Source organism: Mobula birostris, chromosome 4, assembly GCF_030028105.1.
Source record: "Mobula birostris isolate sMobBir1 chromosome 4, sMobBir1.hap1, whole genome shotgun sequence".
NCBI lineage: Eukaryota > Metazoa > Chordata > Chondrichthyes > Myliobatiformes > Myliobatidae > Mobula > Mobula birostris.
Window position 1 is genome coordinate 93172900 of NC_092373.1, and position 12261 is coordinate 93185160.

Here is a 12261-nt window from a genome sequence, read left to right on the forward strand (position 1 = left end):
TGTGATGGAGTGTTGGTGTAGGGGTTTGGAGAGGGGTGTGATGGAGTGTTGGTGTAGGTTGTTGGGGAGGATTGTGATGGAGTGTTGGTGTAGGGTGTTGGGGAGGAGTGCGATTGACTGTTGGGGAGGAGTGTGATGCAGTGTTGGTGTAGGGTGTTGGGGAGGAGTGTGATGGTGTGTTGGTGTAGGCTGTTGGGGAGAAATGTGATGGAGTGTTGGTGTCGAGTGTTGGGGAGGGGTGTGATGGAGTGTTGTTGTAGGGTGTTGTGGTGGGGTGTGATGGAGTGTTAGTGTAAGGTGTGTTTGGCAGGGGATTGATTGTGTGTTGGTGTTGTTGTTGTGGGGTCTGATATAGTGTTTGTGGAGTGTGTTGGGGAATGTTTTGATGGAGTGTTGGTGTGGCGTTTTGCAGAGCAGTGTGATAGCATGTTAAGGGGAGTGTTGGTGTCTGGGGGCGTATTTTAGGGAGATGGCGTGTTGGTGAGTCTGTGATGGAGCACTGGTGGGGCGTTGTTGTTCTCACGGAGTGTCAGTGAGATGTCCTTTTGAGTTGTTGCATGTTGTATGGAGACAAAACAGCACTGGTGCATTTAAAGCAGCATGAAGTCTCACGGAGACTGTTGTCATCTTCCTCATTGACCGGTCAAAGGGCAGGTGAGATTTAATGATCCTGATCTCCATCTAGCTTGGGCAGTTACCGGATTCAGTGGTGTAGGACACACCATTGGACTAATGGGGGACATTTTTTCAAGTTCCCAGATCCATTGGTCTCTGTGTTTTAAGTACCAGTAACAGGATGTTAGATCAGAGAAGGTTGTCAGTGACCCAAGACTGGCAGGGCTGTTCAGATGGTTCTGCAAACATCTATTAGCTCCAGCCCAGGCCAAGCTGAAAGCTGGGACAGAGGACGAGAACCATGATGGATTAAAGGGAACAACTCATTAATATCTAATCAATTTGCTCACATCAGGACTGACAGCCTGTGACCACAGACTGTGGTATATGGATTTCTGCATATGGATGACGGCATTACTGCTAAGTTGAGTACATACTTATGACTGCAATGAAACTGACCAAGGTCTGATAGAGGTGTAGAAGATGATAAGAAGCATTGATTGTGGGTAGCCAGAGCCTTTCTGCCAGAGTGGAAATGGCTGGTACAAGGGGGTTAATTTGAAGGAGATTGGAACAATGTACAGGGGGAACGTCAGAATTACGTTCTGTAAACAAAAAGTGGTGGGTATGCTGTCAGGTTGGTGGTAGAGACAGATACAGTAGGGGCATTTAGGAAACTCTTAGATAACTCATGGATGATAGAAAAATGGAGGGCTATGCAGGAAGGAAGAGTTAAATTGATCTTAGAGTAGGTTAAAATTTCAGCACAACCAAAGGGCCTGTTCTGTGTTGGACACAACATTGCTCTGTCACTAGATGTAGTAATGAGTTTCCCATTAAGAAACCAAATATGAGTGATGGGGCAGCAATTGTGAAAACAAAGTCTAAAGGAGGACTGTGTGTTAGAGATGCCAAATACTTTCTTATATTTGGAACAGAGAGGGTTATTCAGAGTGAAGAAAGACTTTGAAGGGTAAGTGAGAGGAAGTGGTAAGGAGAAGGATGGAGAAATCTCGCTAGGGAGGAGCTTTAGCTGAAGGTAGGACGGACTGATGCATGATGGGCAGAAGGGTGTTATTGGGCACTGTACTTGCATATCGCACCACTAGGGGAATCTGTTGAGTTGATTTCACTGTCCAGCTTGCTTGCTGAATGTTGCTGGCAGTCAAGCCCAAAGAGCCCTTCACTCCCTTGACCGATGTTAGGGTGGAGAGAAACCGGGACCCGCGTCTGATAAAACTGAAGGCAGAGATCTGGCCGTGTTACAGCACAGTGTCTGATCATTTGCTTTGTAAATGATCTCTTGTGAGCTGAGATGGAGGGGTCATGGATTTTGTGGAGCTGTGCTTAAGAGACCCCAGCCAGAGACACAGTCTCAACAGCAACCAGCACAATCACCAGACCAGGCAGCAGAAGTTATAACAGGATAAAATGGTGTGGTTGACTAGTATGTTGGTGCTTTGTAATATTTAATAGCGTTGTGGAGTGCATTTTTTTGAGAAAGAATTATTTATTTCCTGGCAGGTTTAATTCATGGCCGTACATACTCAATATCTCACCACACTGGCAGATAACATTGAATTGTCCATTAGTTAGAGCAGGTATCCAACGATGGGGAGATAACTTGTACTGCAGACTCAGAGAGGTATGCAGGGAGTAGCTTTCTCAGCTGCTCAGATCCCATGCTGGTGGAGACGGTTAGCCAGTTGTGTGGGATCTTGCATTCTTGCCTGGATCTTGTTTTGATTAGTTGCTTCGGTTTTAACTTAAACAGTCCAGGTTTAACTTTACAAGTAACAGATCACCTTGCTCGTGCAACAGTGATGGTAGTTCCAAAGAGCTGTACTTGATTTCAGTTGAAGAGTCTGTTCTACAAGAACTTTGTACCCTCCCACACGGTCTTATTTAGAAATGAGACCAATCCAGAAGAAGGGAGCTTCTCTTCTGGGTTTTCCAGTCTTCCTGCCCTGGAACTGGCCTCTTTCCAATTGTTCCAGGGACTCATCCTGTAGTCTACAAGAGCAATGTCGCCTACAGAGCAATTAAATAGTCCCCTCACCCACTACCCCACCCACCTCCACACCCGTGGACTAACTCCCCACCCCATAACTACTCTGGAAAAGATAATTACAGCATCACTTTTTAAATGAGTTCATTCCTTCATTTAACTTGTCACAAAATGTCGCGGAGACCCAACCTCAGCTGGACAGAGGGGCACAGGTGTGCCTGCTGTTCTTTTACCTGTTTGTGATGGACATTTCAGTGGTCAAACCTCCCTCTGAAAATTCAAACATCATCCTGGTTCTACTCAGACATTCACTGCACGATCTCACATCACGGGTGTTCGCTGACTGGCTTCACACCAGATACAGGTTCAGCACTGTGCATCACTGGGTCTTCACTGGAGTAACAATGATTGATATTAGACTGATTTGTATCACCTATCATACTCTCCCAGTCAAATCAACACTACGATTATTCCGAGATTCATTTTGACAACATAACAAATATGTGCTCATGGACACATGATCACCAACACACACACACACACACACACACACACACACACACACATATGCACACATATACACAGACACACACACACACATATGTACACATACACAAACACACACTCACACACATATGCACACATACACACACACATATGCACACATACATAAACACACACACACATATGCACACATACACACAGACACACACACATACACACACACAAACACACAAGCACACACACACACACACTCAGCCCTTAAGCAATCCTCATACACAAACATACAGCACCCTCTGTTACACACGCCCCCATACACTGCAACGAGAATGGGCCACTATGGAGAGGGAGCCATCTCTTGCCACCATCACTAAAGCTCTGACTTGCCGCTGAGCGAGCTCTCATTTGTCTTGGTCTCATGGCTGACAGACTGCGTCCTCTTCCTGCGGCCACACACAAAGTGGCAGAAGCGCTCACGGAACTTCTCCCCAACGAAGAAGTAGACCACGGGGTCAAGGCAGCTGTTGAGGCTGGTCAGGCAGGACGTGATGCGGTTGCTGAGGGCGATGAGCCTCCTGTCCCGGCAGCTGGAGGGGACTGAGCTGGTGGACAGGATGTACAGGTAGCGGTTGATGTGGTAGGGCACAAAGCAGACAAGGAAGATGGTGAGCACCAGGATTATCATCTTTATGGCCTTGTCCTTCAAGTGCCTCTCGATTCGGTTGCCCCTGCGCAGACTGTGGATGATGAGCAGGTAGCAGGTGACCGTGATGACAAATGGGACCACGAAGCCGACCGTTAGGGGCACCAGAGCAAAGCTGGACGTCTTCTCGCGGTACAGCTGCAGACACACAGTGGTGGTGTTGCTGCTCTGCAGGGTCTGGGGGGTTCCTAGCATGGGAGCCACCCCCAGAACCACCAGCACCCAGAGGACGACGCAGGCAATGTTGGCGTAGAGCGGCTTACGGACGCGCATGGACCTGACTGGGTAGACGATAGCCAGGAAGCGGTCGGCGCTAATGCAGGTCAGGAAAAAGATGCTGGCGTACATGTTGAGGTAGAAGAGGAAGCCAGTGATGCGGCAGGGCACCTCTCCGAAGGGCCAGTGGTTCTGGCTCAGGTGATACACCATCCTCATGGGGAGGATGAGCACGTAGGACAGGTCGGCCACCGCCAGGTGCATCAGGTATATGTTGGTGGTGGTGTTGGTGTGGTTATCGCAGGAGAAGACCCACACTGCGAGGATGTTGCCCACAAATGCCAACACAAACACTACCCCGTAGAAGGAGGAGAAGAACAGGTTCTCTTCGGTGCTCTCCTCAGTGCACTGGGGCCCGCTGGCATTGTTGGGTAGGATGGGGTACGCCATAGTAGTCTTTCCCGGGTCTTGGCGTGCAGCTTCAGTGAACATCTGCAGAGCAAGCAGTGGCTCTATTATCGAATGGCCAGTCAGAGACAAAATGTACAGGTGCTGGAAATCAGACATTGGCATAGGAAAAGCTAGAAACACTCGGCAGATTAGGCAGCATCTATGGAGAGAGAAGAACGGTTAATATTTTGAGTCTGAGACCCCTTGCCAGAACTCAGGGCTCTGTCAATGGATCTATGACCTGAAACATTATTTCTCTCAACCATAAGTGTTACTTGACCTGCCGTTTATTTTTTGTCTTTTTACATCTCTTACAGCTCCATATGGTTGGGATTTTGGGAGCACAAAACTTGATTACAAACTCAGTAGTCTTTGTTCAGTTTCAAAATTTTGCTGCAACCCGTAGCTTTTTATCCTTTCACTTATTGAGTACACAGTCCAATGCAACATTGCTTCTCTCAGTGTAATCATTTACAAACTGCCTAGGTGTCTTTTCAGCTTTCATTACAAACTACTTGATCTGTGTTTTCGCTTCTAACAAAAGGTAACTCATGTGAATTTTTGTTTCTCGTACCATCTCAACAGATGCTGCTTGATCTGTTCACCAATACATGTTTTTGTCACTTCAGTTCGTTACACCTTCAGTTTGTTACGGACTGTGCCCCGTGAATTGTCGGAGCTCATTGCAACTCCTGACTGTGCATTCACATTAACCCCTTACAAACTGCTCATTGTGGGTTGAGAAGGCTTCGTTACAAACTGGTGACTGCCTTCACCACCCATTACAATCTGCTCACTGTGAAACCAGAGGGTTTCAATGTAAACTGCTAACTGTGCACTCATGTTGGCGTGTCTTTTTAGGGTTAGTGGCAAACTTTGTGCAATATGTAAATTGTTTACTGAGGTTAGATGCACAAGAACTGTACAAACAAAAACAAAGTAAAAATAGCGGTCAGTGCATTTGGCTTCTGTAATGAATGTAGCCTGCTGCAGTACACGCAGGTCTCAATATTCAGTGCTGAATGGTGATAGATGTTCAGTAATAACACTTGTAGTGCAGTATTAAATGGGACCAGTTATCTTTGCAACTAGTTATAAGAAACTTAGTGATGTAAAGATGACTACATTATAGAAAGTAATCACAACACAGTTTTAACTTGATAAGTTTTACATGCTTCCCAAAAGTTATGGACTGAATGTCTGTACACAAACGTGCATAGCCTCTCGTTCTACCTTGTTGAAGATGATTGTTAAGTGTCCCTCTACTTTAACACACCCCTAGCACATACCTAGTTTCCTGAAACAGCCAATGTGACCTGCACAAATACATGTAATTTGTGATAGTGAACGTGTGGTGAAAGAAACTTGTGGTAATAAATGAACATGCAGTTGCGACTGTGGTGTACAATGGACCCAGCTGCGGCAGTGAACACAACCTGCCACAGTGAGAACAGGATAGAGTTGTGAGTGTAACTACAGGGACAAACATTGTGTCAAATTGAGGGTGCCAAGTGTGGCCAGTACAGTGCCTCTACCTGGCAGTCCTGCATGTACTGTGCAGTCAGTGTACAGTAACGGAGCCTTGTGGAGATACGAAAACAAAACTAAACCTTTGACCCACTGACCTTCAACCCCCCATTTCAATTTCCCCTACATCCCTATCAACTCCAGCCCCCCGATTCTGTGTCTCTTTACTTTCTCTGTAACTGTAACACTATTCTGCATTCTTGTTACAGTTTTCCTTGTACTACCTCAATCCACTGATGTAGTGAATGGACAGTATGCAGGACAAGTTTTCAATATACTTTGGTACAACAATAAACCTACTTACCAATTACTTTTTAGATTTCACCTCTCACTTACATACTAGGCACAAAGCACCGCATCCAACTCACATGCTCCATCAATCTACCAGCTCACATACTTTTTAGAATGAGGGAGGAGATCAGAGCGCCCAGGAGAAAGCCATGCTGTCAGAAGGAGAACATGCAAATGCAAACGCTGCACAGACGGCACCCAAGGTCAGGATTGATGCCAGCTTGCTGAGGCAGTGGATCTGCCCACTGCTCCATTGGTGTGTGGCAGATTCCTGTACGTGTGTCATTTACAATCAATGTGGAGAGACGAGCTCTAAGAGACATCCATAGAATTAAGCAACACACATCAAAGTTGCTGGTGAACGTAACAGGCCAGGCAGCATCTCTAGGAAGAGGTACAGTCGACGTTTCAGGCCGAGACCCTTCGTCAGGACTAACTGAAGGAAGAGTGAGTAAGGGATTTGAAAGTGGGAGGGGGCGGGGGAGATCCAAAATGATAGGAGAAGACAGGAGGGGGAGGGATGGAGCCAAGAGCTGGACAAGTGATTGGCAAAGGGGATATGAGAGGATCATGGGACAGGAGGCCTAGGGAGAAGGAAAAGGGGGAGGGGGGAAGCCCAGAGGTTGGGCAAGGGGTATAGTGAGAGGGACAGAGGGAGAAAAAGGAGAGAGAGAGAAGGAATGTGTGTATATAAATAAACAACTAACAGATGGGGTACAAGGGGGAGGTGGGGCATTAGTGGAAGTTAGAGAAGTCAATGTTCATGGCATCAGGTTGGAGGCTACCCAGACGGAACATAAGGTGTTGTTCCTCCAACCTGAGTGTGGCTTCATCTTTACAGTAGAGGAGGCCATGGATAGACATATCAGAATGGGAATAGGACGTGGAATTAAAATGTGTGGCCACTGGGAGATCCTGCTTTCTCTGGCGGACAGAGCATAGGTGTTCAGCAAAACGATCTCCCAGTCTGCGTCGGGTCTCGCCAATATATAAAGGGCCACATTGGGAACACCGGACGCAGTATATCACCCCAGCCGACTCACAGGTGAAGTGTCGCCTCACCTGGAAGGACTGTCTGGGGCCCTGAATGGTAGTGAGGGAGGAAGTGTAAGGGCATAGAATTAATCCATAGAATTAACTCCTGTTGAAAGCTAACAAAAGCTAAAAGAATTAGTTATAAAGATGTGAGGGAGACAGCGAACTCGTCACCAGCGCCATTAGAACTGCAATACAATTTTTGGGATCTGTGTCCTGGTTGCTTCTATGGGACCTGATGACCTTGTGGTTCAGGTGGTAGAGTGGATGCAATATCCAAACACAGCTTTATCCTGGGTTCTCCCTCAGCTCCAGAGGGCTGACCACCCACACCAGGGGAGGCTCTGTCTTTATTGCCTCGCCCCTGCAGGTGGGCGCATGCGCCCTCCGCTGGTCAGAAAGGGTGATTTAGCCACCACCTCTCCCGCACGTCTAAACCATCCCTGCAGAGGATTTCCATGAAGAGAATCAGACCAATGAGGAGACAACGCAAATGGTGAGGCTAAAGAAGGAACATTCAAAGCAAACACAAGATAGGCAGATGAAGCGGGGGAAATGAGTGGCAGTGCTTTGACTTTCAACAGAGCTCCAACTGTTAGAGACATAGAATAAGAACGAAAGCAGGAGGCCAGGGAGAGTCGAACCATCCCACACATGGTGACTGCAGGTTTAACAAAGAGTATGGGAGAAGGAACAAGTGCTTCTGTAGTTCCCAGTGAGCTGCTGAACCCTCCGCTGACTTACTCCACACTGGAAGGGATTTGGTTACCAGAGATAGCTGTTACGTTTCAAAGAATTTAAGGAATGCTCTTCTCAAAGCAGCGAGAGCCCTCCATCCTCCTGTGACCGACCAGCAGTTTGACGGAGCAGTCTGCAAACAGGGGCAGACCAGAGCTGAGCTGATATTGACTCCTGGGGTGTTCCCTGATACACTGTACGAGGCTATCTTCAAACATTCTTCAAAGCGAATTGCAGAGACTCGGGGGGATTCTGCAGCGACCAGGGATCATCTGACACTAAGCAGCTTCTTACACCAGAATCAGACAGGCTGATGGAGAAAGCCCAGCTGTATCCCTCTGACACTCGCTTCCCCTGCTTTTCTCCCGTCCCTTTCTGTTGCTCCATTAACTAAATTCTCTCTCTTTTGCTGCCATTTGAGTTTCTTCCCGCTTTCCTCTTCATACTTTTTGTTTCTGATCTCAATATGCTCCCCGATTCTTCCAAAGCTACTTATCCCACCGAGTCTAGGGCGGTTCTCAGAGCAATGCCATTCCTCCATTCATTTCCCTGAAACCTATTCTCTCACACGAGCCTATTAACTCCCACCCCCAGCCCACATTAGGGGCAGTTTACAACAGCCAGTCTGCACATCTCTGGGATGTGGGAGGGAACTGGATCAGTTGGACGAACCCCACACCACCTCAGGCAGAGTGCGTAAACTCCACAGCACCTCCCCCATCCCTTCCCTCTGCCAGCGTCCTCACCATTCCCCTCTCTTCTCTCCTCCCCCACCCCTCCGTTAGTGTTCCATGATTTCCTTTCTCACTCTCTTCTGGAGCCCAAGAGCCCTGGAAGGGGAGGTTGCAGGGGGAATAGGAAGGGTGGTGGACAGAGGGGTGAAGGAGCGGGATGGAGAGCTCGGTGCTGGAGGTGAGGATGAGGAGAGATGCAGCAGAAACACAGTGGGGGTGGGGGCTGCTTTGGGGACTGCTCTCGGACAGGGTCTTTTACTCACCCTAGCAGGTGCCCCGCCCGTGTTCCCCAGCTTGCACCATCCTGTCGCTCCCACAGATTTGCGTGTGAGAGCAGGCAAAAGGAGAGGAAGAAATATTGGAGCAGGGAGAGAGAGAGAGAGAGAAGATCAGAGATTGAGGGAGACAAAGGAGCCCAACTCATCCCTCACACCGAGGGCATTCTGACCCTGAACAGCCATCCAACCCCCACCATTCTATCCTTCAACATCATGGGCTCTCTGTTATTCAATCCCATCTAAAGTCTTGAGCTTTGCACATCCCCACGCACCCTCCCACGAGCCCCTATCTCCCTCCACAAGATGCTACCTTTCAATCAATGGGCTCACCACCTCTTCCCCGAGGTCATGCTGGCTTTTCCTTCTCCCCTGTGTCTTCTCTTCCCACCGGGCTTCTGATTACACCTTTCCCTCTGCTATTTTCCTTTCTGGCTTCTCCCACCCTCCTCTCCAAACCTTTATTTGCATAAACACTTGCTTCTTATCTTTGGACGCTCCCGCCCCTCTTGATCTCTCCACTTTATTTCCCCTTCTCTGCAATCCTTTGCTCCTCACCTCCCTCCCTCTCTCTCCCCGCCATTATTTCTTCTTCTCCTTTTGCCTGCTCTTATTGTCCTTCTCGTCTCAGTCTCATTCCTCCATTCTTTCTGTTCTCCTTCTCCAGTTCTTTTCCTTTCTCCCTTTGTAGCTCTTCTCCCTCCCTCCTTCTCCTTCTTCGTACTCTCTCACTCTCTTTCCCTCTCTGCGCCTTTCTCTCCATCACCCTCTGTCTCTTTCTATATCCTGACCTTCTCCAGCCTCTCTCCCCCTCACTCTTCTCTCTCTACTCCTTTCCCCTCTCTCTCTTTCTATCTCTTACTACCTCCTTTCCTCGCGGGTTCGTCTCTTTTTCTTTATTCTCTTCCCGACAATTCCTAGATATTCCAGTTCCTGGTTGCTTCCCCCGGTCCGCTATTGTCTATATATCTCTCTGTTGTATTTATCTTCAATCCCGCCCCCCGGTTTTCGATAGGCGTCATCAGTTTTGCAAACTCCCGCGATCTGATCCAGACCTGAGGTACCTGTCGAAACAAGTCGCTTCGAAGTTTCACGCGTCCTTCGCGCCACCGCTTACAGTAAACAATCCCACTATAATGGTTTGACACAGTCTTGCAGCTGGAGTGGCGTGTCTTCTGTAAGACAAGCGCCCTCCAAAGAGTGTTGGTTGCTATCAGAGAGAACGGCTGCAGTCACAGATTAATGATAGTTCGGTGAAAAGGCAGCACGTTGCATGTTGTTCTATCTTACCGTACAGTCACAGCCTGTAACACTAAAAAAAATGAAGAGCTCCCTGAGTGCATTAAGTAATTAAAGCGTAATGTATAAAATAATTAGAGTAATAATTACAGTAATATTGTGAAGGTTCCTGGAAACCACTAAGGAACCTAATGCTGTTACAACAAACAGAGGGTTGTTTGTTGAGAGAAAGATGGGTTCCAGGTAGATTTTGATGTAGCATTTTGCTAGGCTTCAGAACGCGAGGAGTTAGGATAGCGTTTCTCTCTCTTCATCCCATCGTAACATTCTTTACTTCCCTCAAGTCATTGCGTTCCTTTCTCATTCACCCTCTCTGTATCTGTCTGCCAGCGCCTTTGCATTCCCCCTCTCTCGTCCTTCGCCGCCTCCTCCTGCCCACCTTCTCCTTTCCCTTGACCCTCCCGACTCCACACGTCCCTTAATCACCCTTCATGTCCCTTACCGACCCTTTGTTCGCCCCGATGCGAAGAACGGCGCTCAGACTTACCTGCAGCCACTGACATCCTCTGGAACTCAGCGCCAAACGCTCCACAGCTCCGGCCTGCGGCCAAACCACCCGCCGCGTTTAGATCGCACAAAGATCCGGGCTAAGTGAGTCCGTGTGATAGAGGGTGTTTCTCTTTTATAACTGCACAAGTTATTGTCCATCAGCCAACAGAGGGAGCTCATTGTCTGTTAAATGAAAAGAATTTCATTTTTTTAAAACTTTGATAAGAGGATCTTTATGATATTTACCGTGTGTGGGTCCTTTGTGAAGATCTTGGAGCGGGTCCGTGTGCTTGGCGTGCTTTTCTGTGGGGCCGTGTCACCGATTCCTCACAATGAGAGACTTCAATGCCGACACATTAGTCCAGAGACAGCGGTGGTAGTAAGGAGGGAGGCATGGCAACCAGGGTAGACCGCTGAAAAATGCACCGTACTTCTGAGCCGGCATCCCTGGAACAGAGGCGTGTTTAGCGCGCCAGTAGCCGGAGATAATATAATCTCCCCGTCTCACCCTCACGCTCCACTGCATAAAGTACAGTATGCAAACTCTGTGTGACTGTGGGGTGAGACAAGGCTTCCTTATTTAAGTTAGCCTAACTTAAGAGATCACCTCATCTAGAGTCAATGGATTGATGGGGTAAAAACTGCCCTAAAACTCTACCGCCCCTGCCAAACGTGGAACAGGTACCAGAGCTGAATTACTCCTGTACACCGAATGATGTTTGTGATGAACCAGTGCAGCAGACATCAGGTCCGGCAGAGAAAGTGACCCACCCCCCACTTCTGAATGAGACAATGGGCCAGGTCCAGTTCCTGGCTAACAGTCACAACAAGGACTGGATGCCGGACCATACGATTTGTAACACAAAGCTCCTGTGGCCAGTAACACACGTCATTTAGAATGTGGGGATTAATGACCCTAGAGAGGTTCTAACTAAATAACCAAACCAAGTCAAGTTGGAATTTAGAAGATTGAGGGGGGATCTGATTGAAACGTACAAGATCCTAAAGGGATTGGACAGGCTAGATGCAGGAAGATTGTTCCCGATGTTGGGGAAGTCCAGAACGAGGGGTCACAGTTTGAGGATAAAGGGGAAGCCTTTTAGGACTGAGATTAGGAAAAACTTCTTCACACAGAGAGTGGTGAATCTGCCACAGGAAACAGTTGAGGCCAGTTCATTGGCTATATTTAAGAGGGAGTTAGATATGGCCCTTGTGGCTAAAGGGATCAGGGGGTATGGAGGGAAGGCTGGGGCAGGGTTCTGAGTTGGATGATCAGCCATGATCATACTGAATGGCGGTGCAGGCTTGAAGGGCCGAATGGCCTACTCCTGCACCTATTTTCTGTGTTTCTATGTTTATTGATTTGCACACAAGTATTGT

At 48.0% G+C, this 12261-nt stretch overlaps 1 protein-coding gene across 4 annotated transcripts; it reads right to left on the minus strand.

Annotated features, from left to right (window-relative positions):
- Positions 1 to 2109: 2109 nt before the first annotated feature.
- LOC140196481 (uracil nucleotide/cysteinyl leukotriene receptor-like) lies at positions 2110 to 11380 on the minus strand. 4 transcript variants are annotated; one of them, XM_072255763.1, is made up of 2 exons: positions 11128 to 11380; positions 2110 to 4535 (listed from the first exon to the last, which is right to left on the minus strand). In XM_072255763.1, exon 2 carries the CDS (start codon positions 4533 to 4535, stop codon positions 3495 to 3497), a length of 1041 nt encoding a protein of 346 aa, XP_072111864.1. In that variant the 5' UTR covers positions 11128 to 11380; the 3' UTR covers positions 2110 to 3494. The 4 variants fall into 4 exon arrangements, with proteins under 4 accessions (XP_072111864.1, XP_072111863.1, XP_072111867.1 ...); XM_072255762.1 differs by lacking the exon at positions 11128 to 11380 and adding an exon at positions 10880 to 11096; XM_072255766.1 differs by lacking the exon at positions 11128 to 11380 and adding an exon at positions 10158 to 10402.
- Between the last annotated feature and the right edge of the window lie 881 nt (positions 11381 to 12261).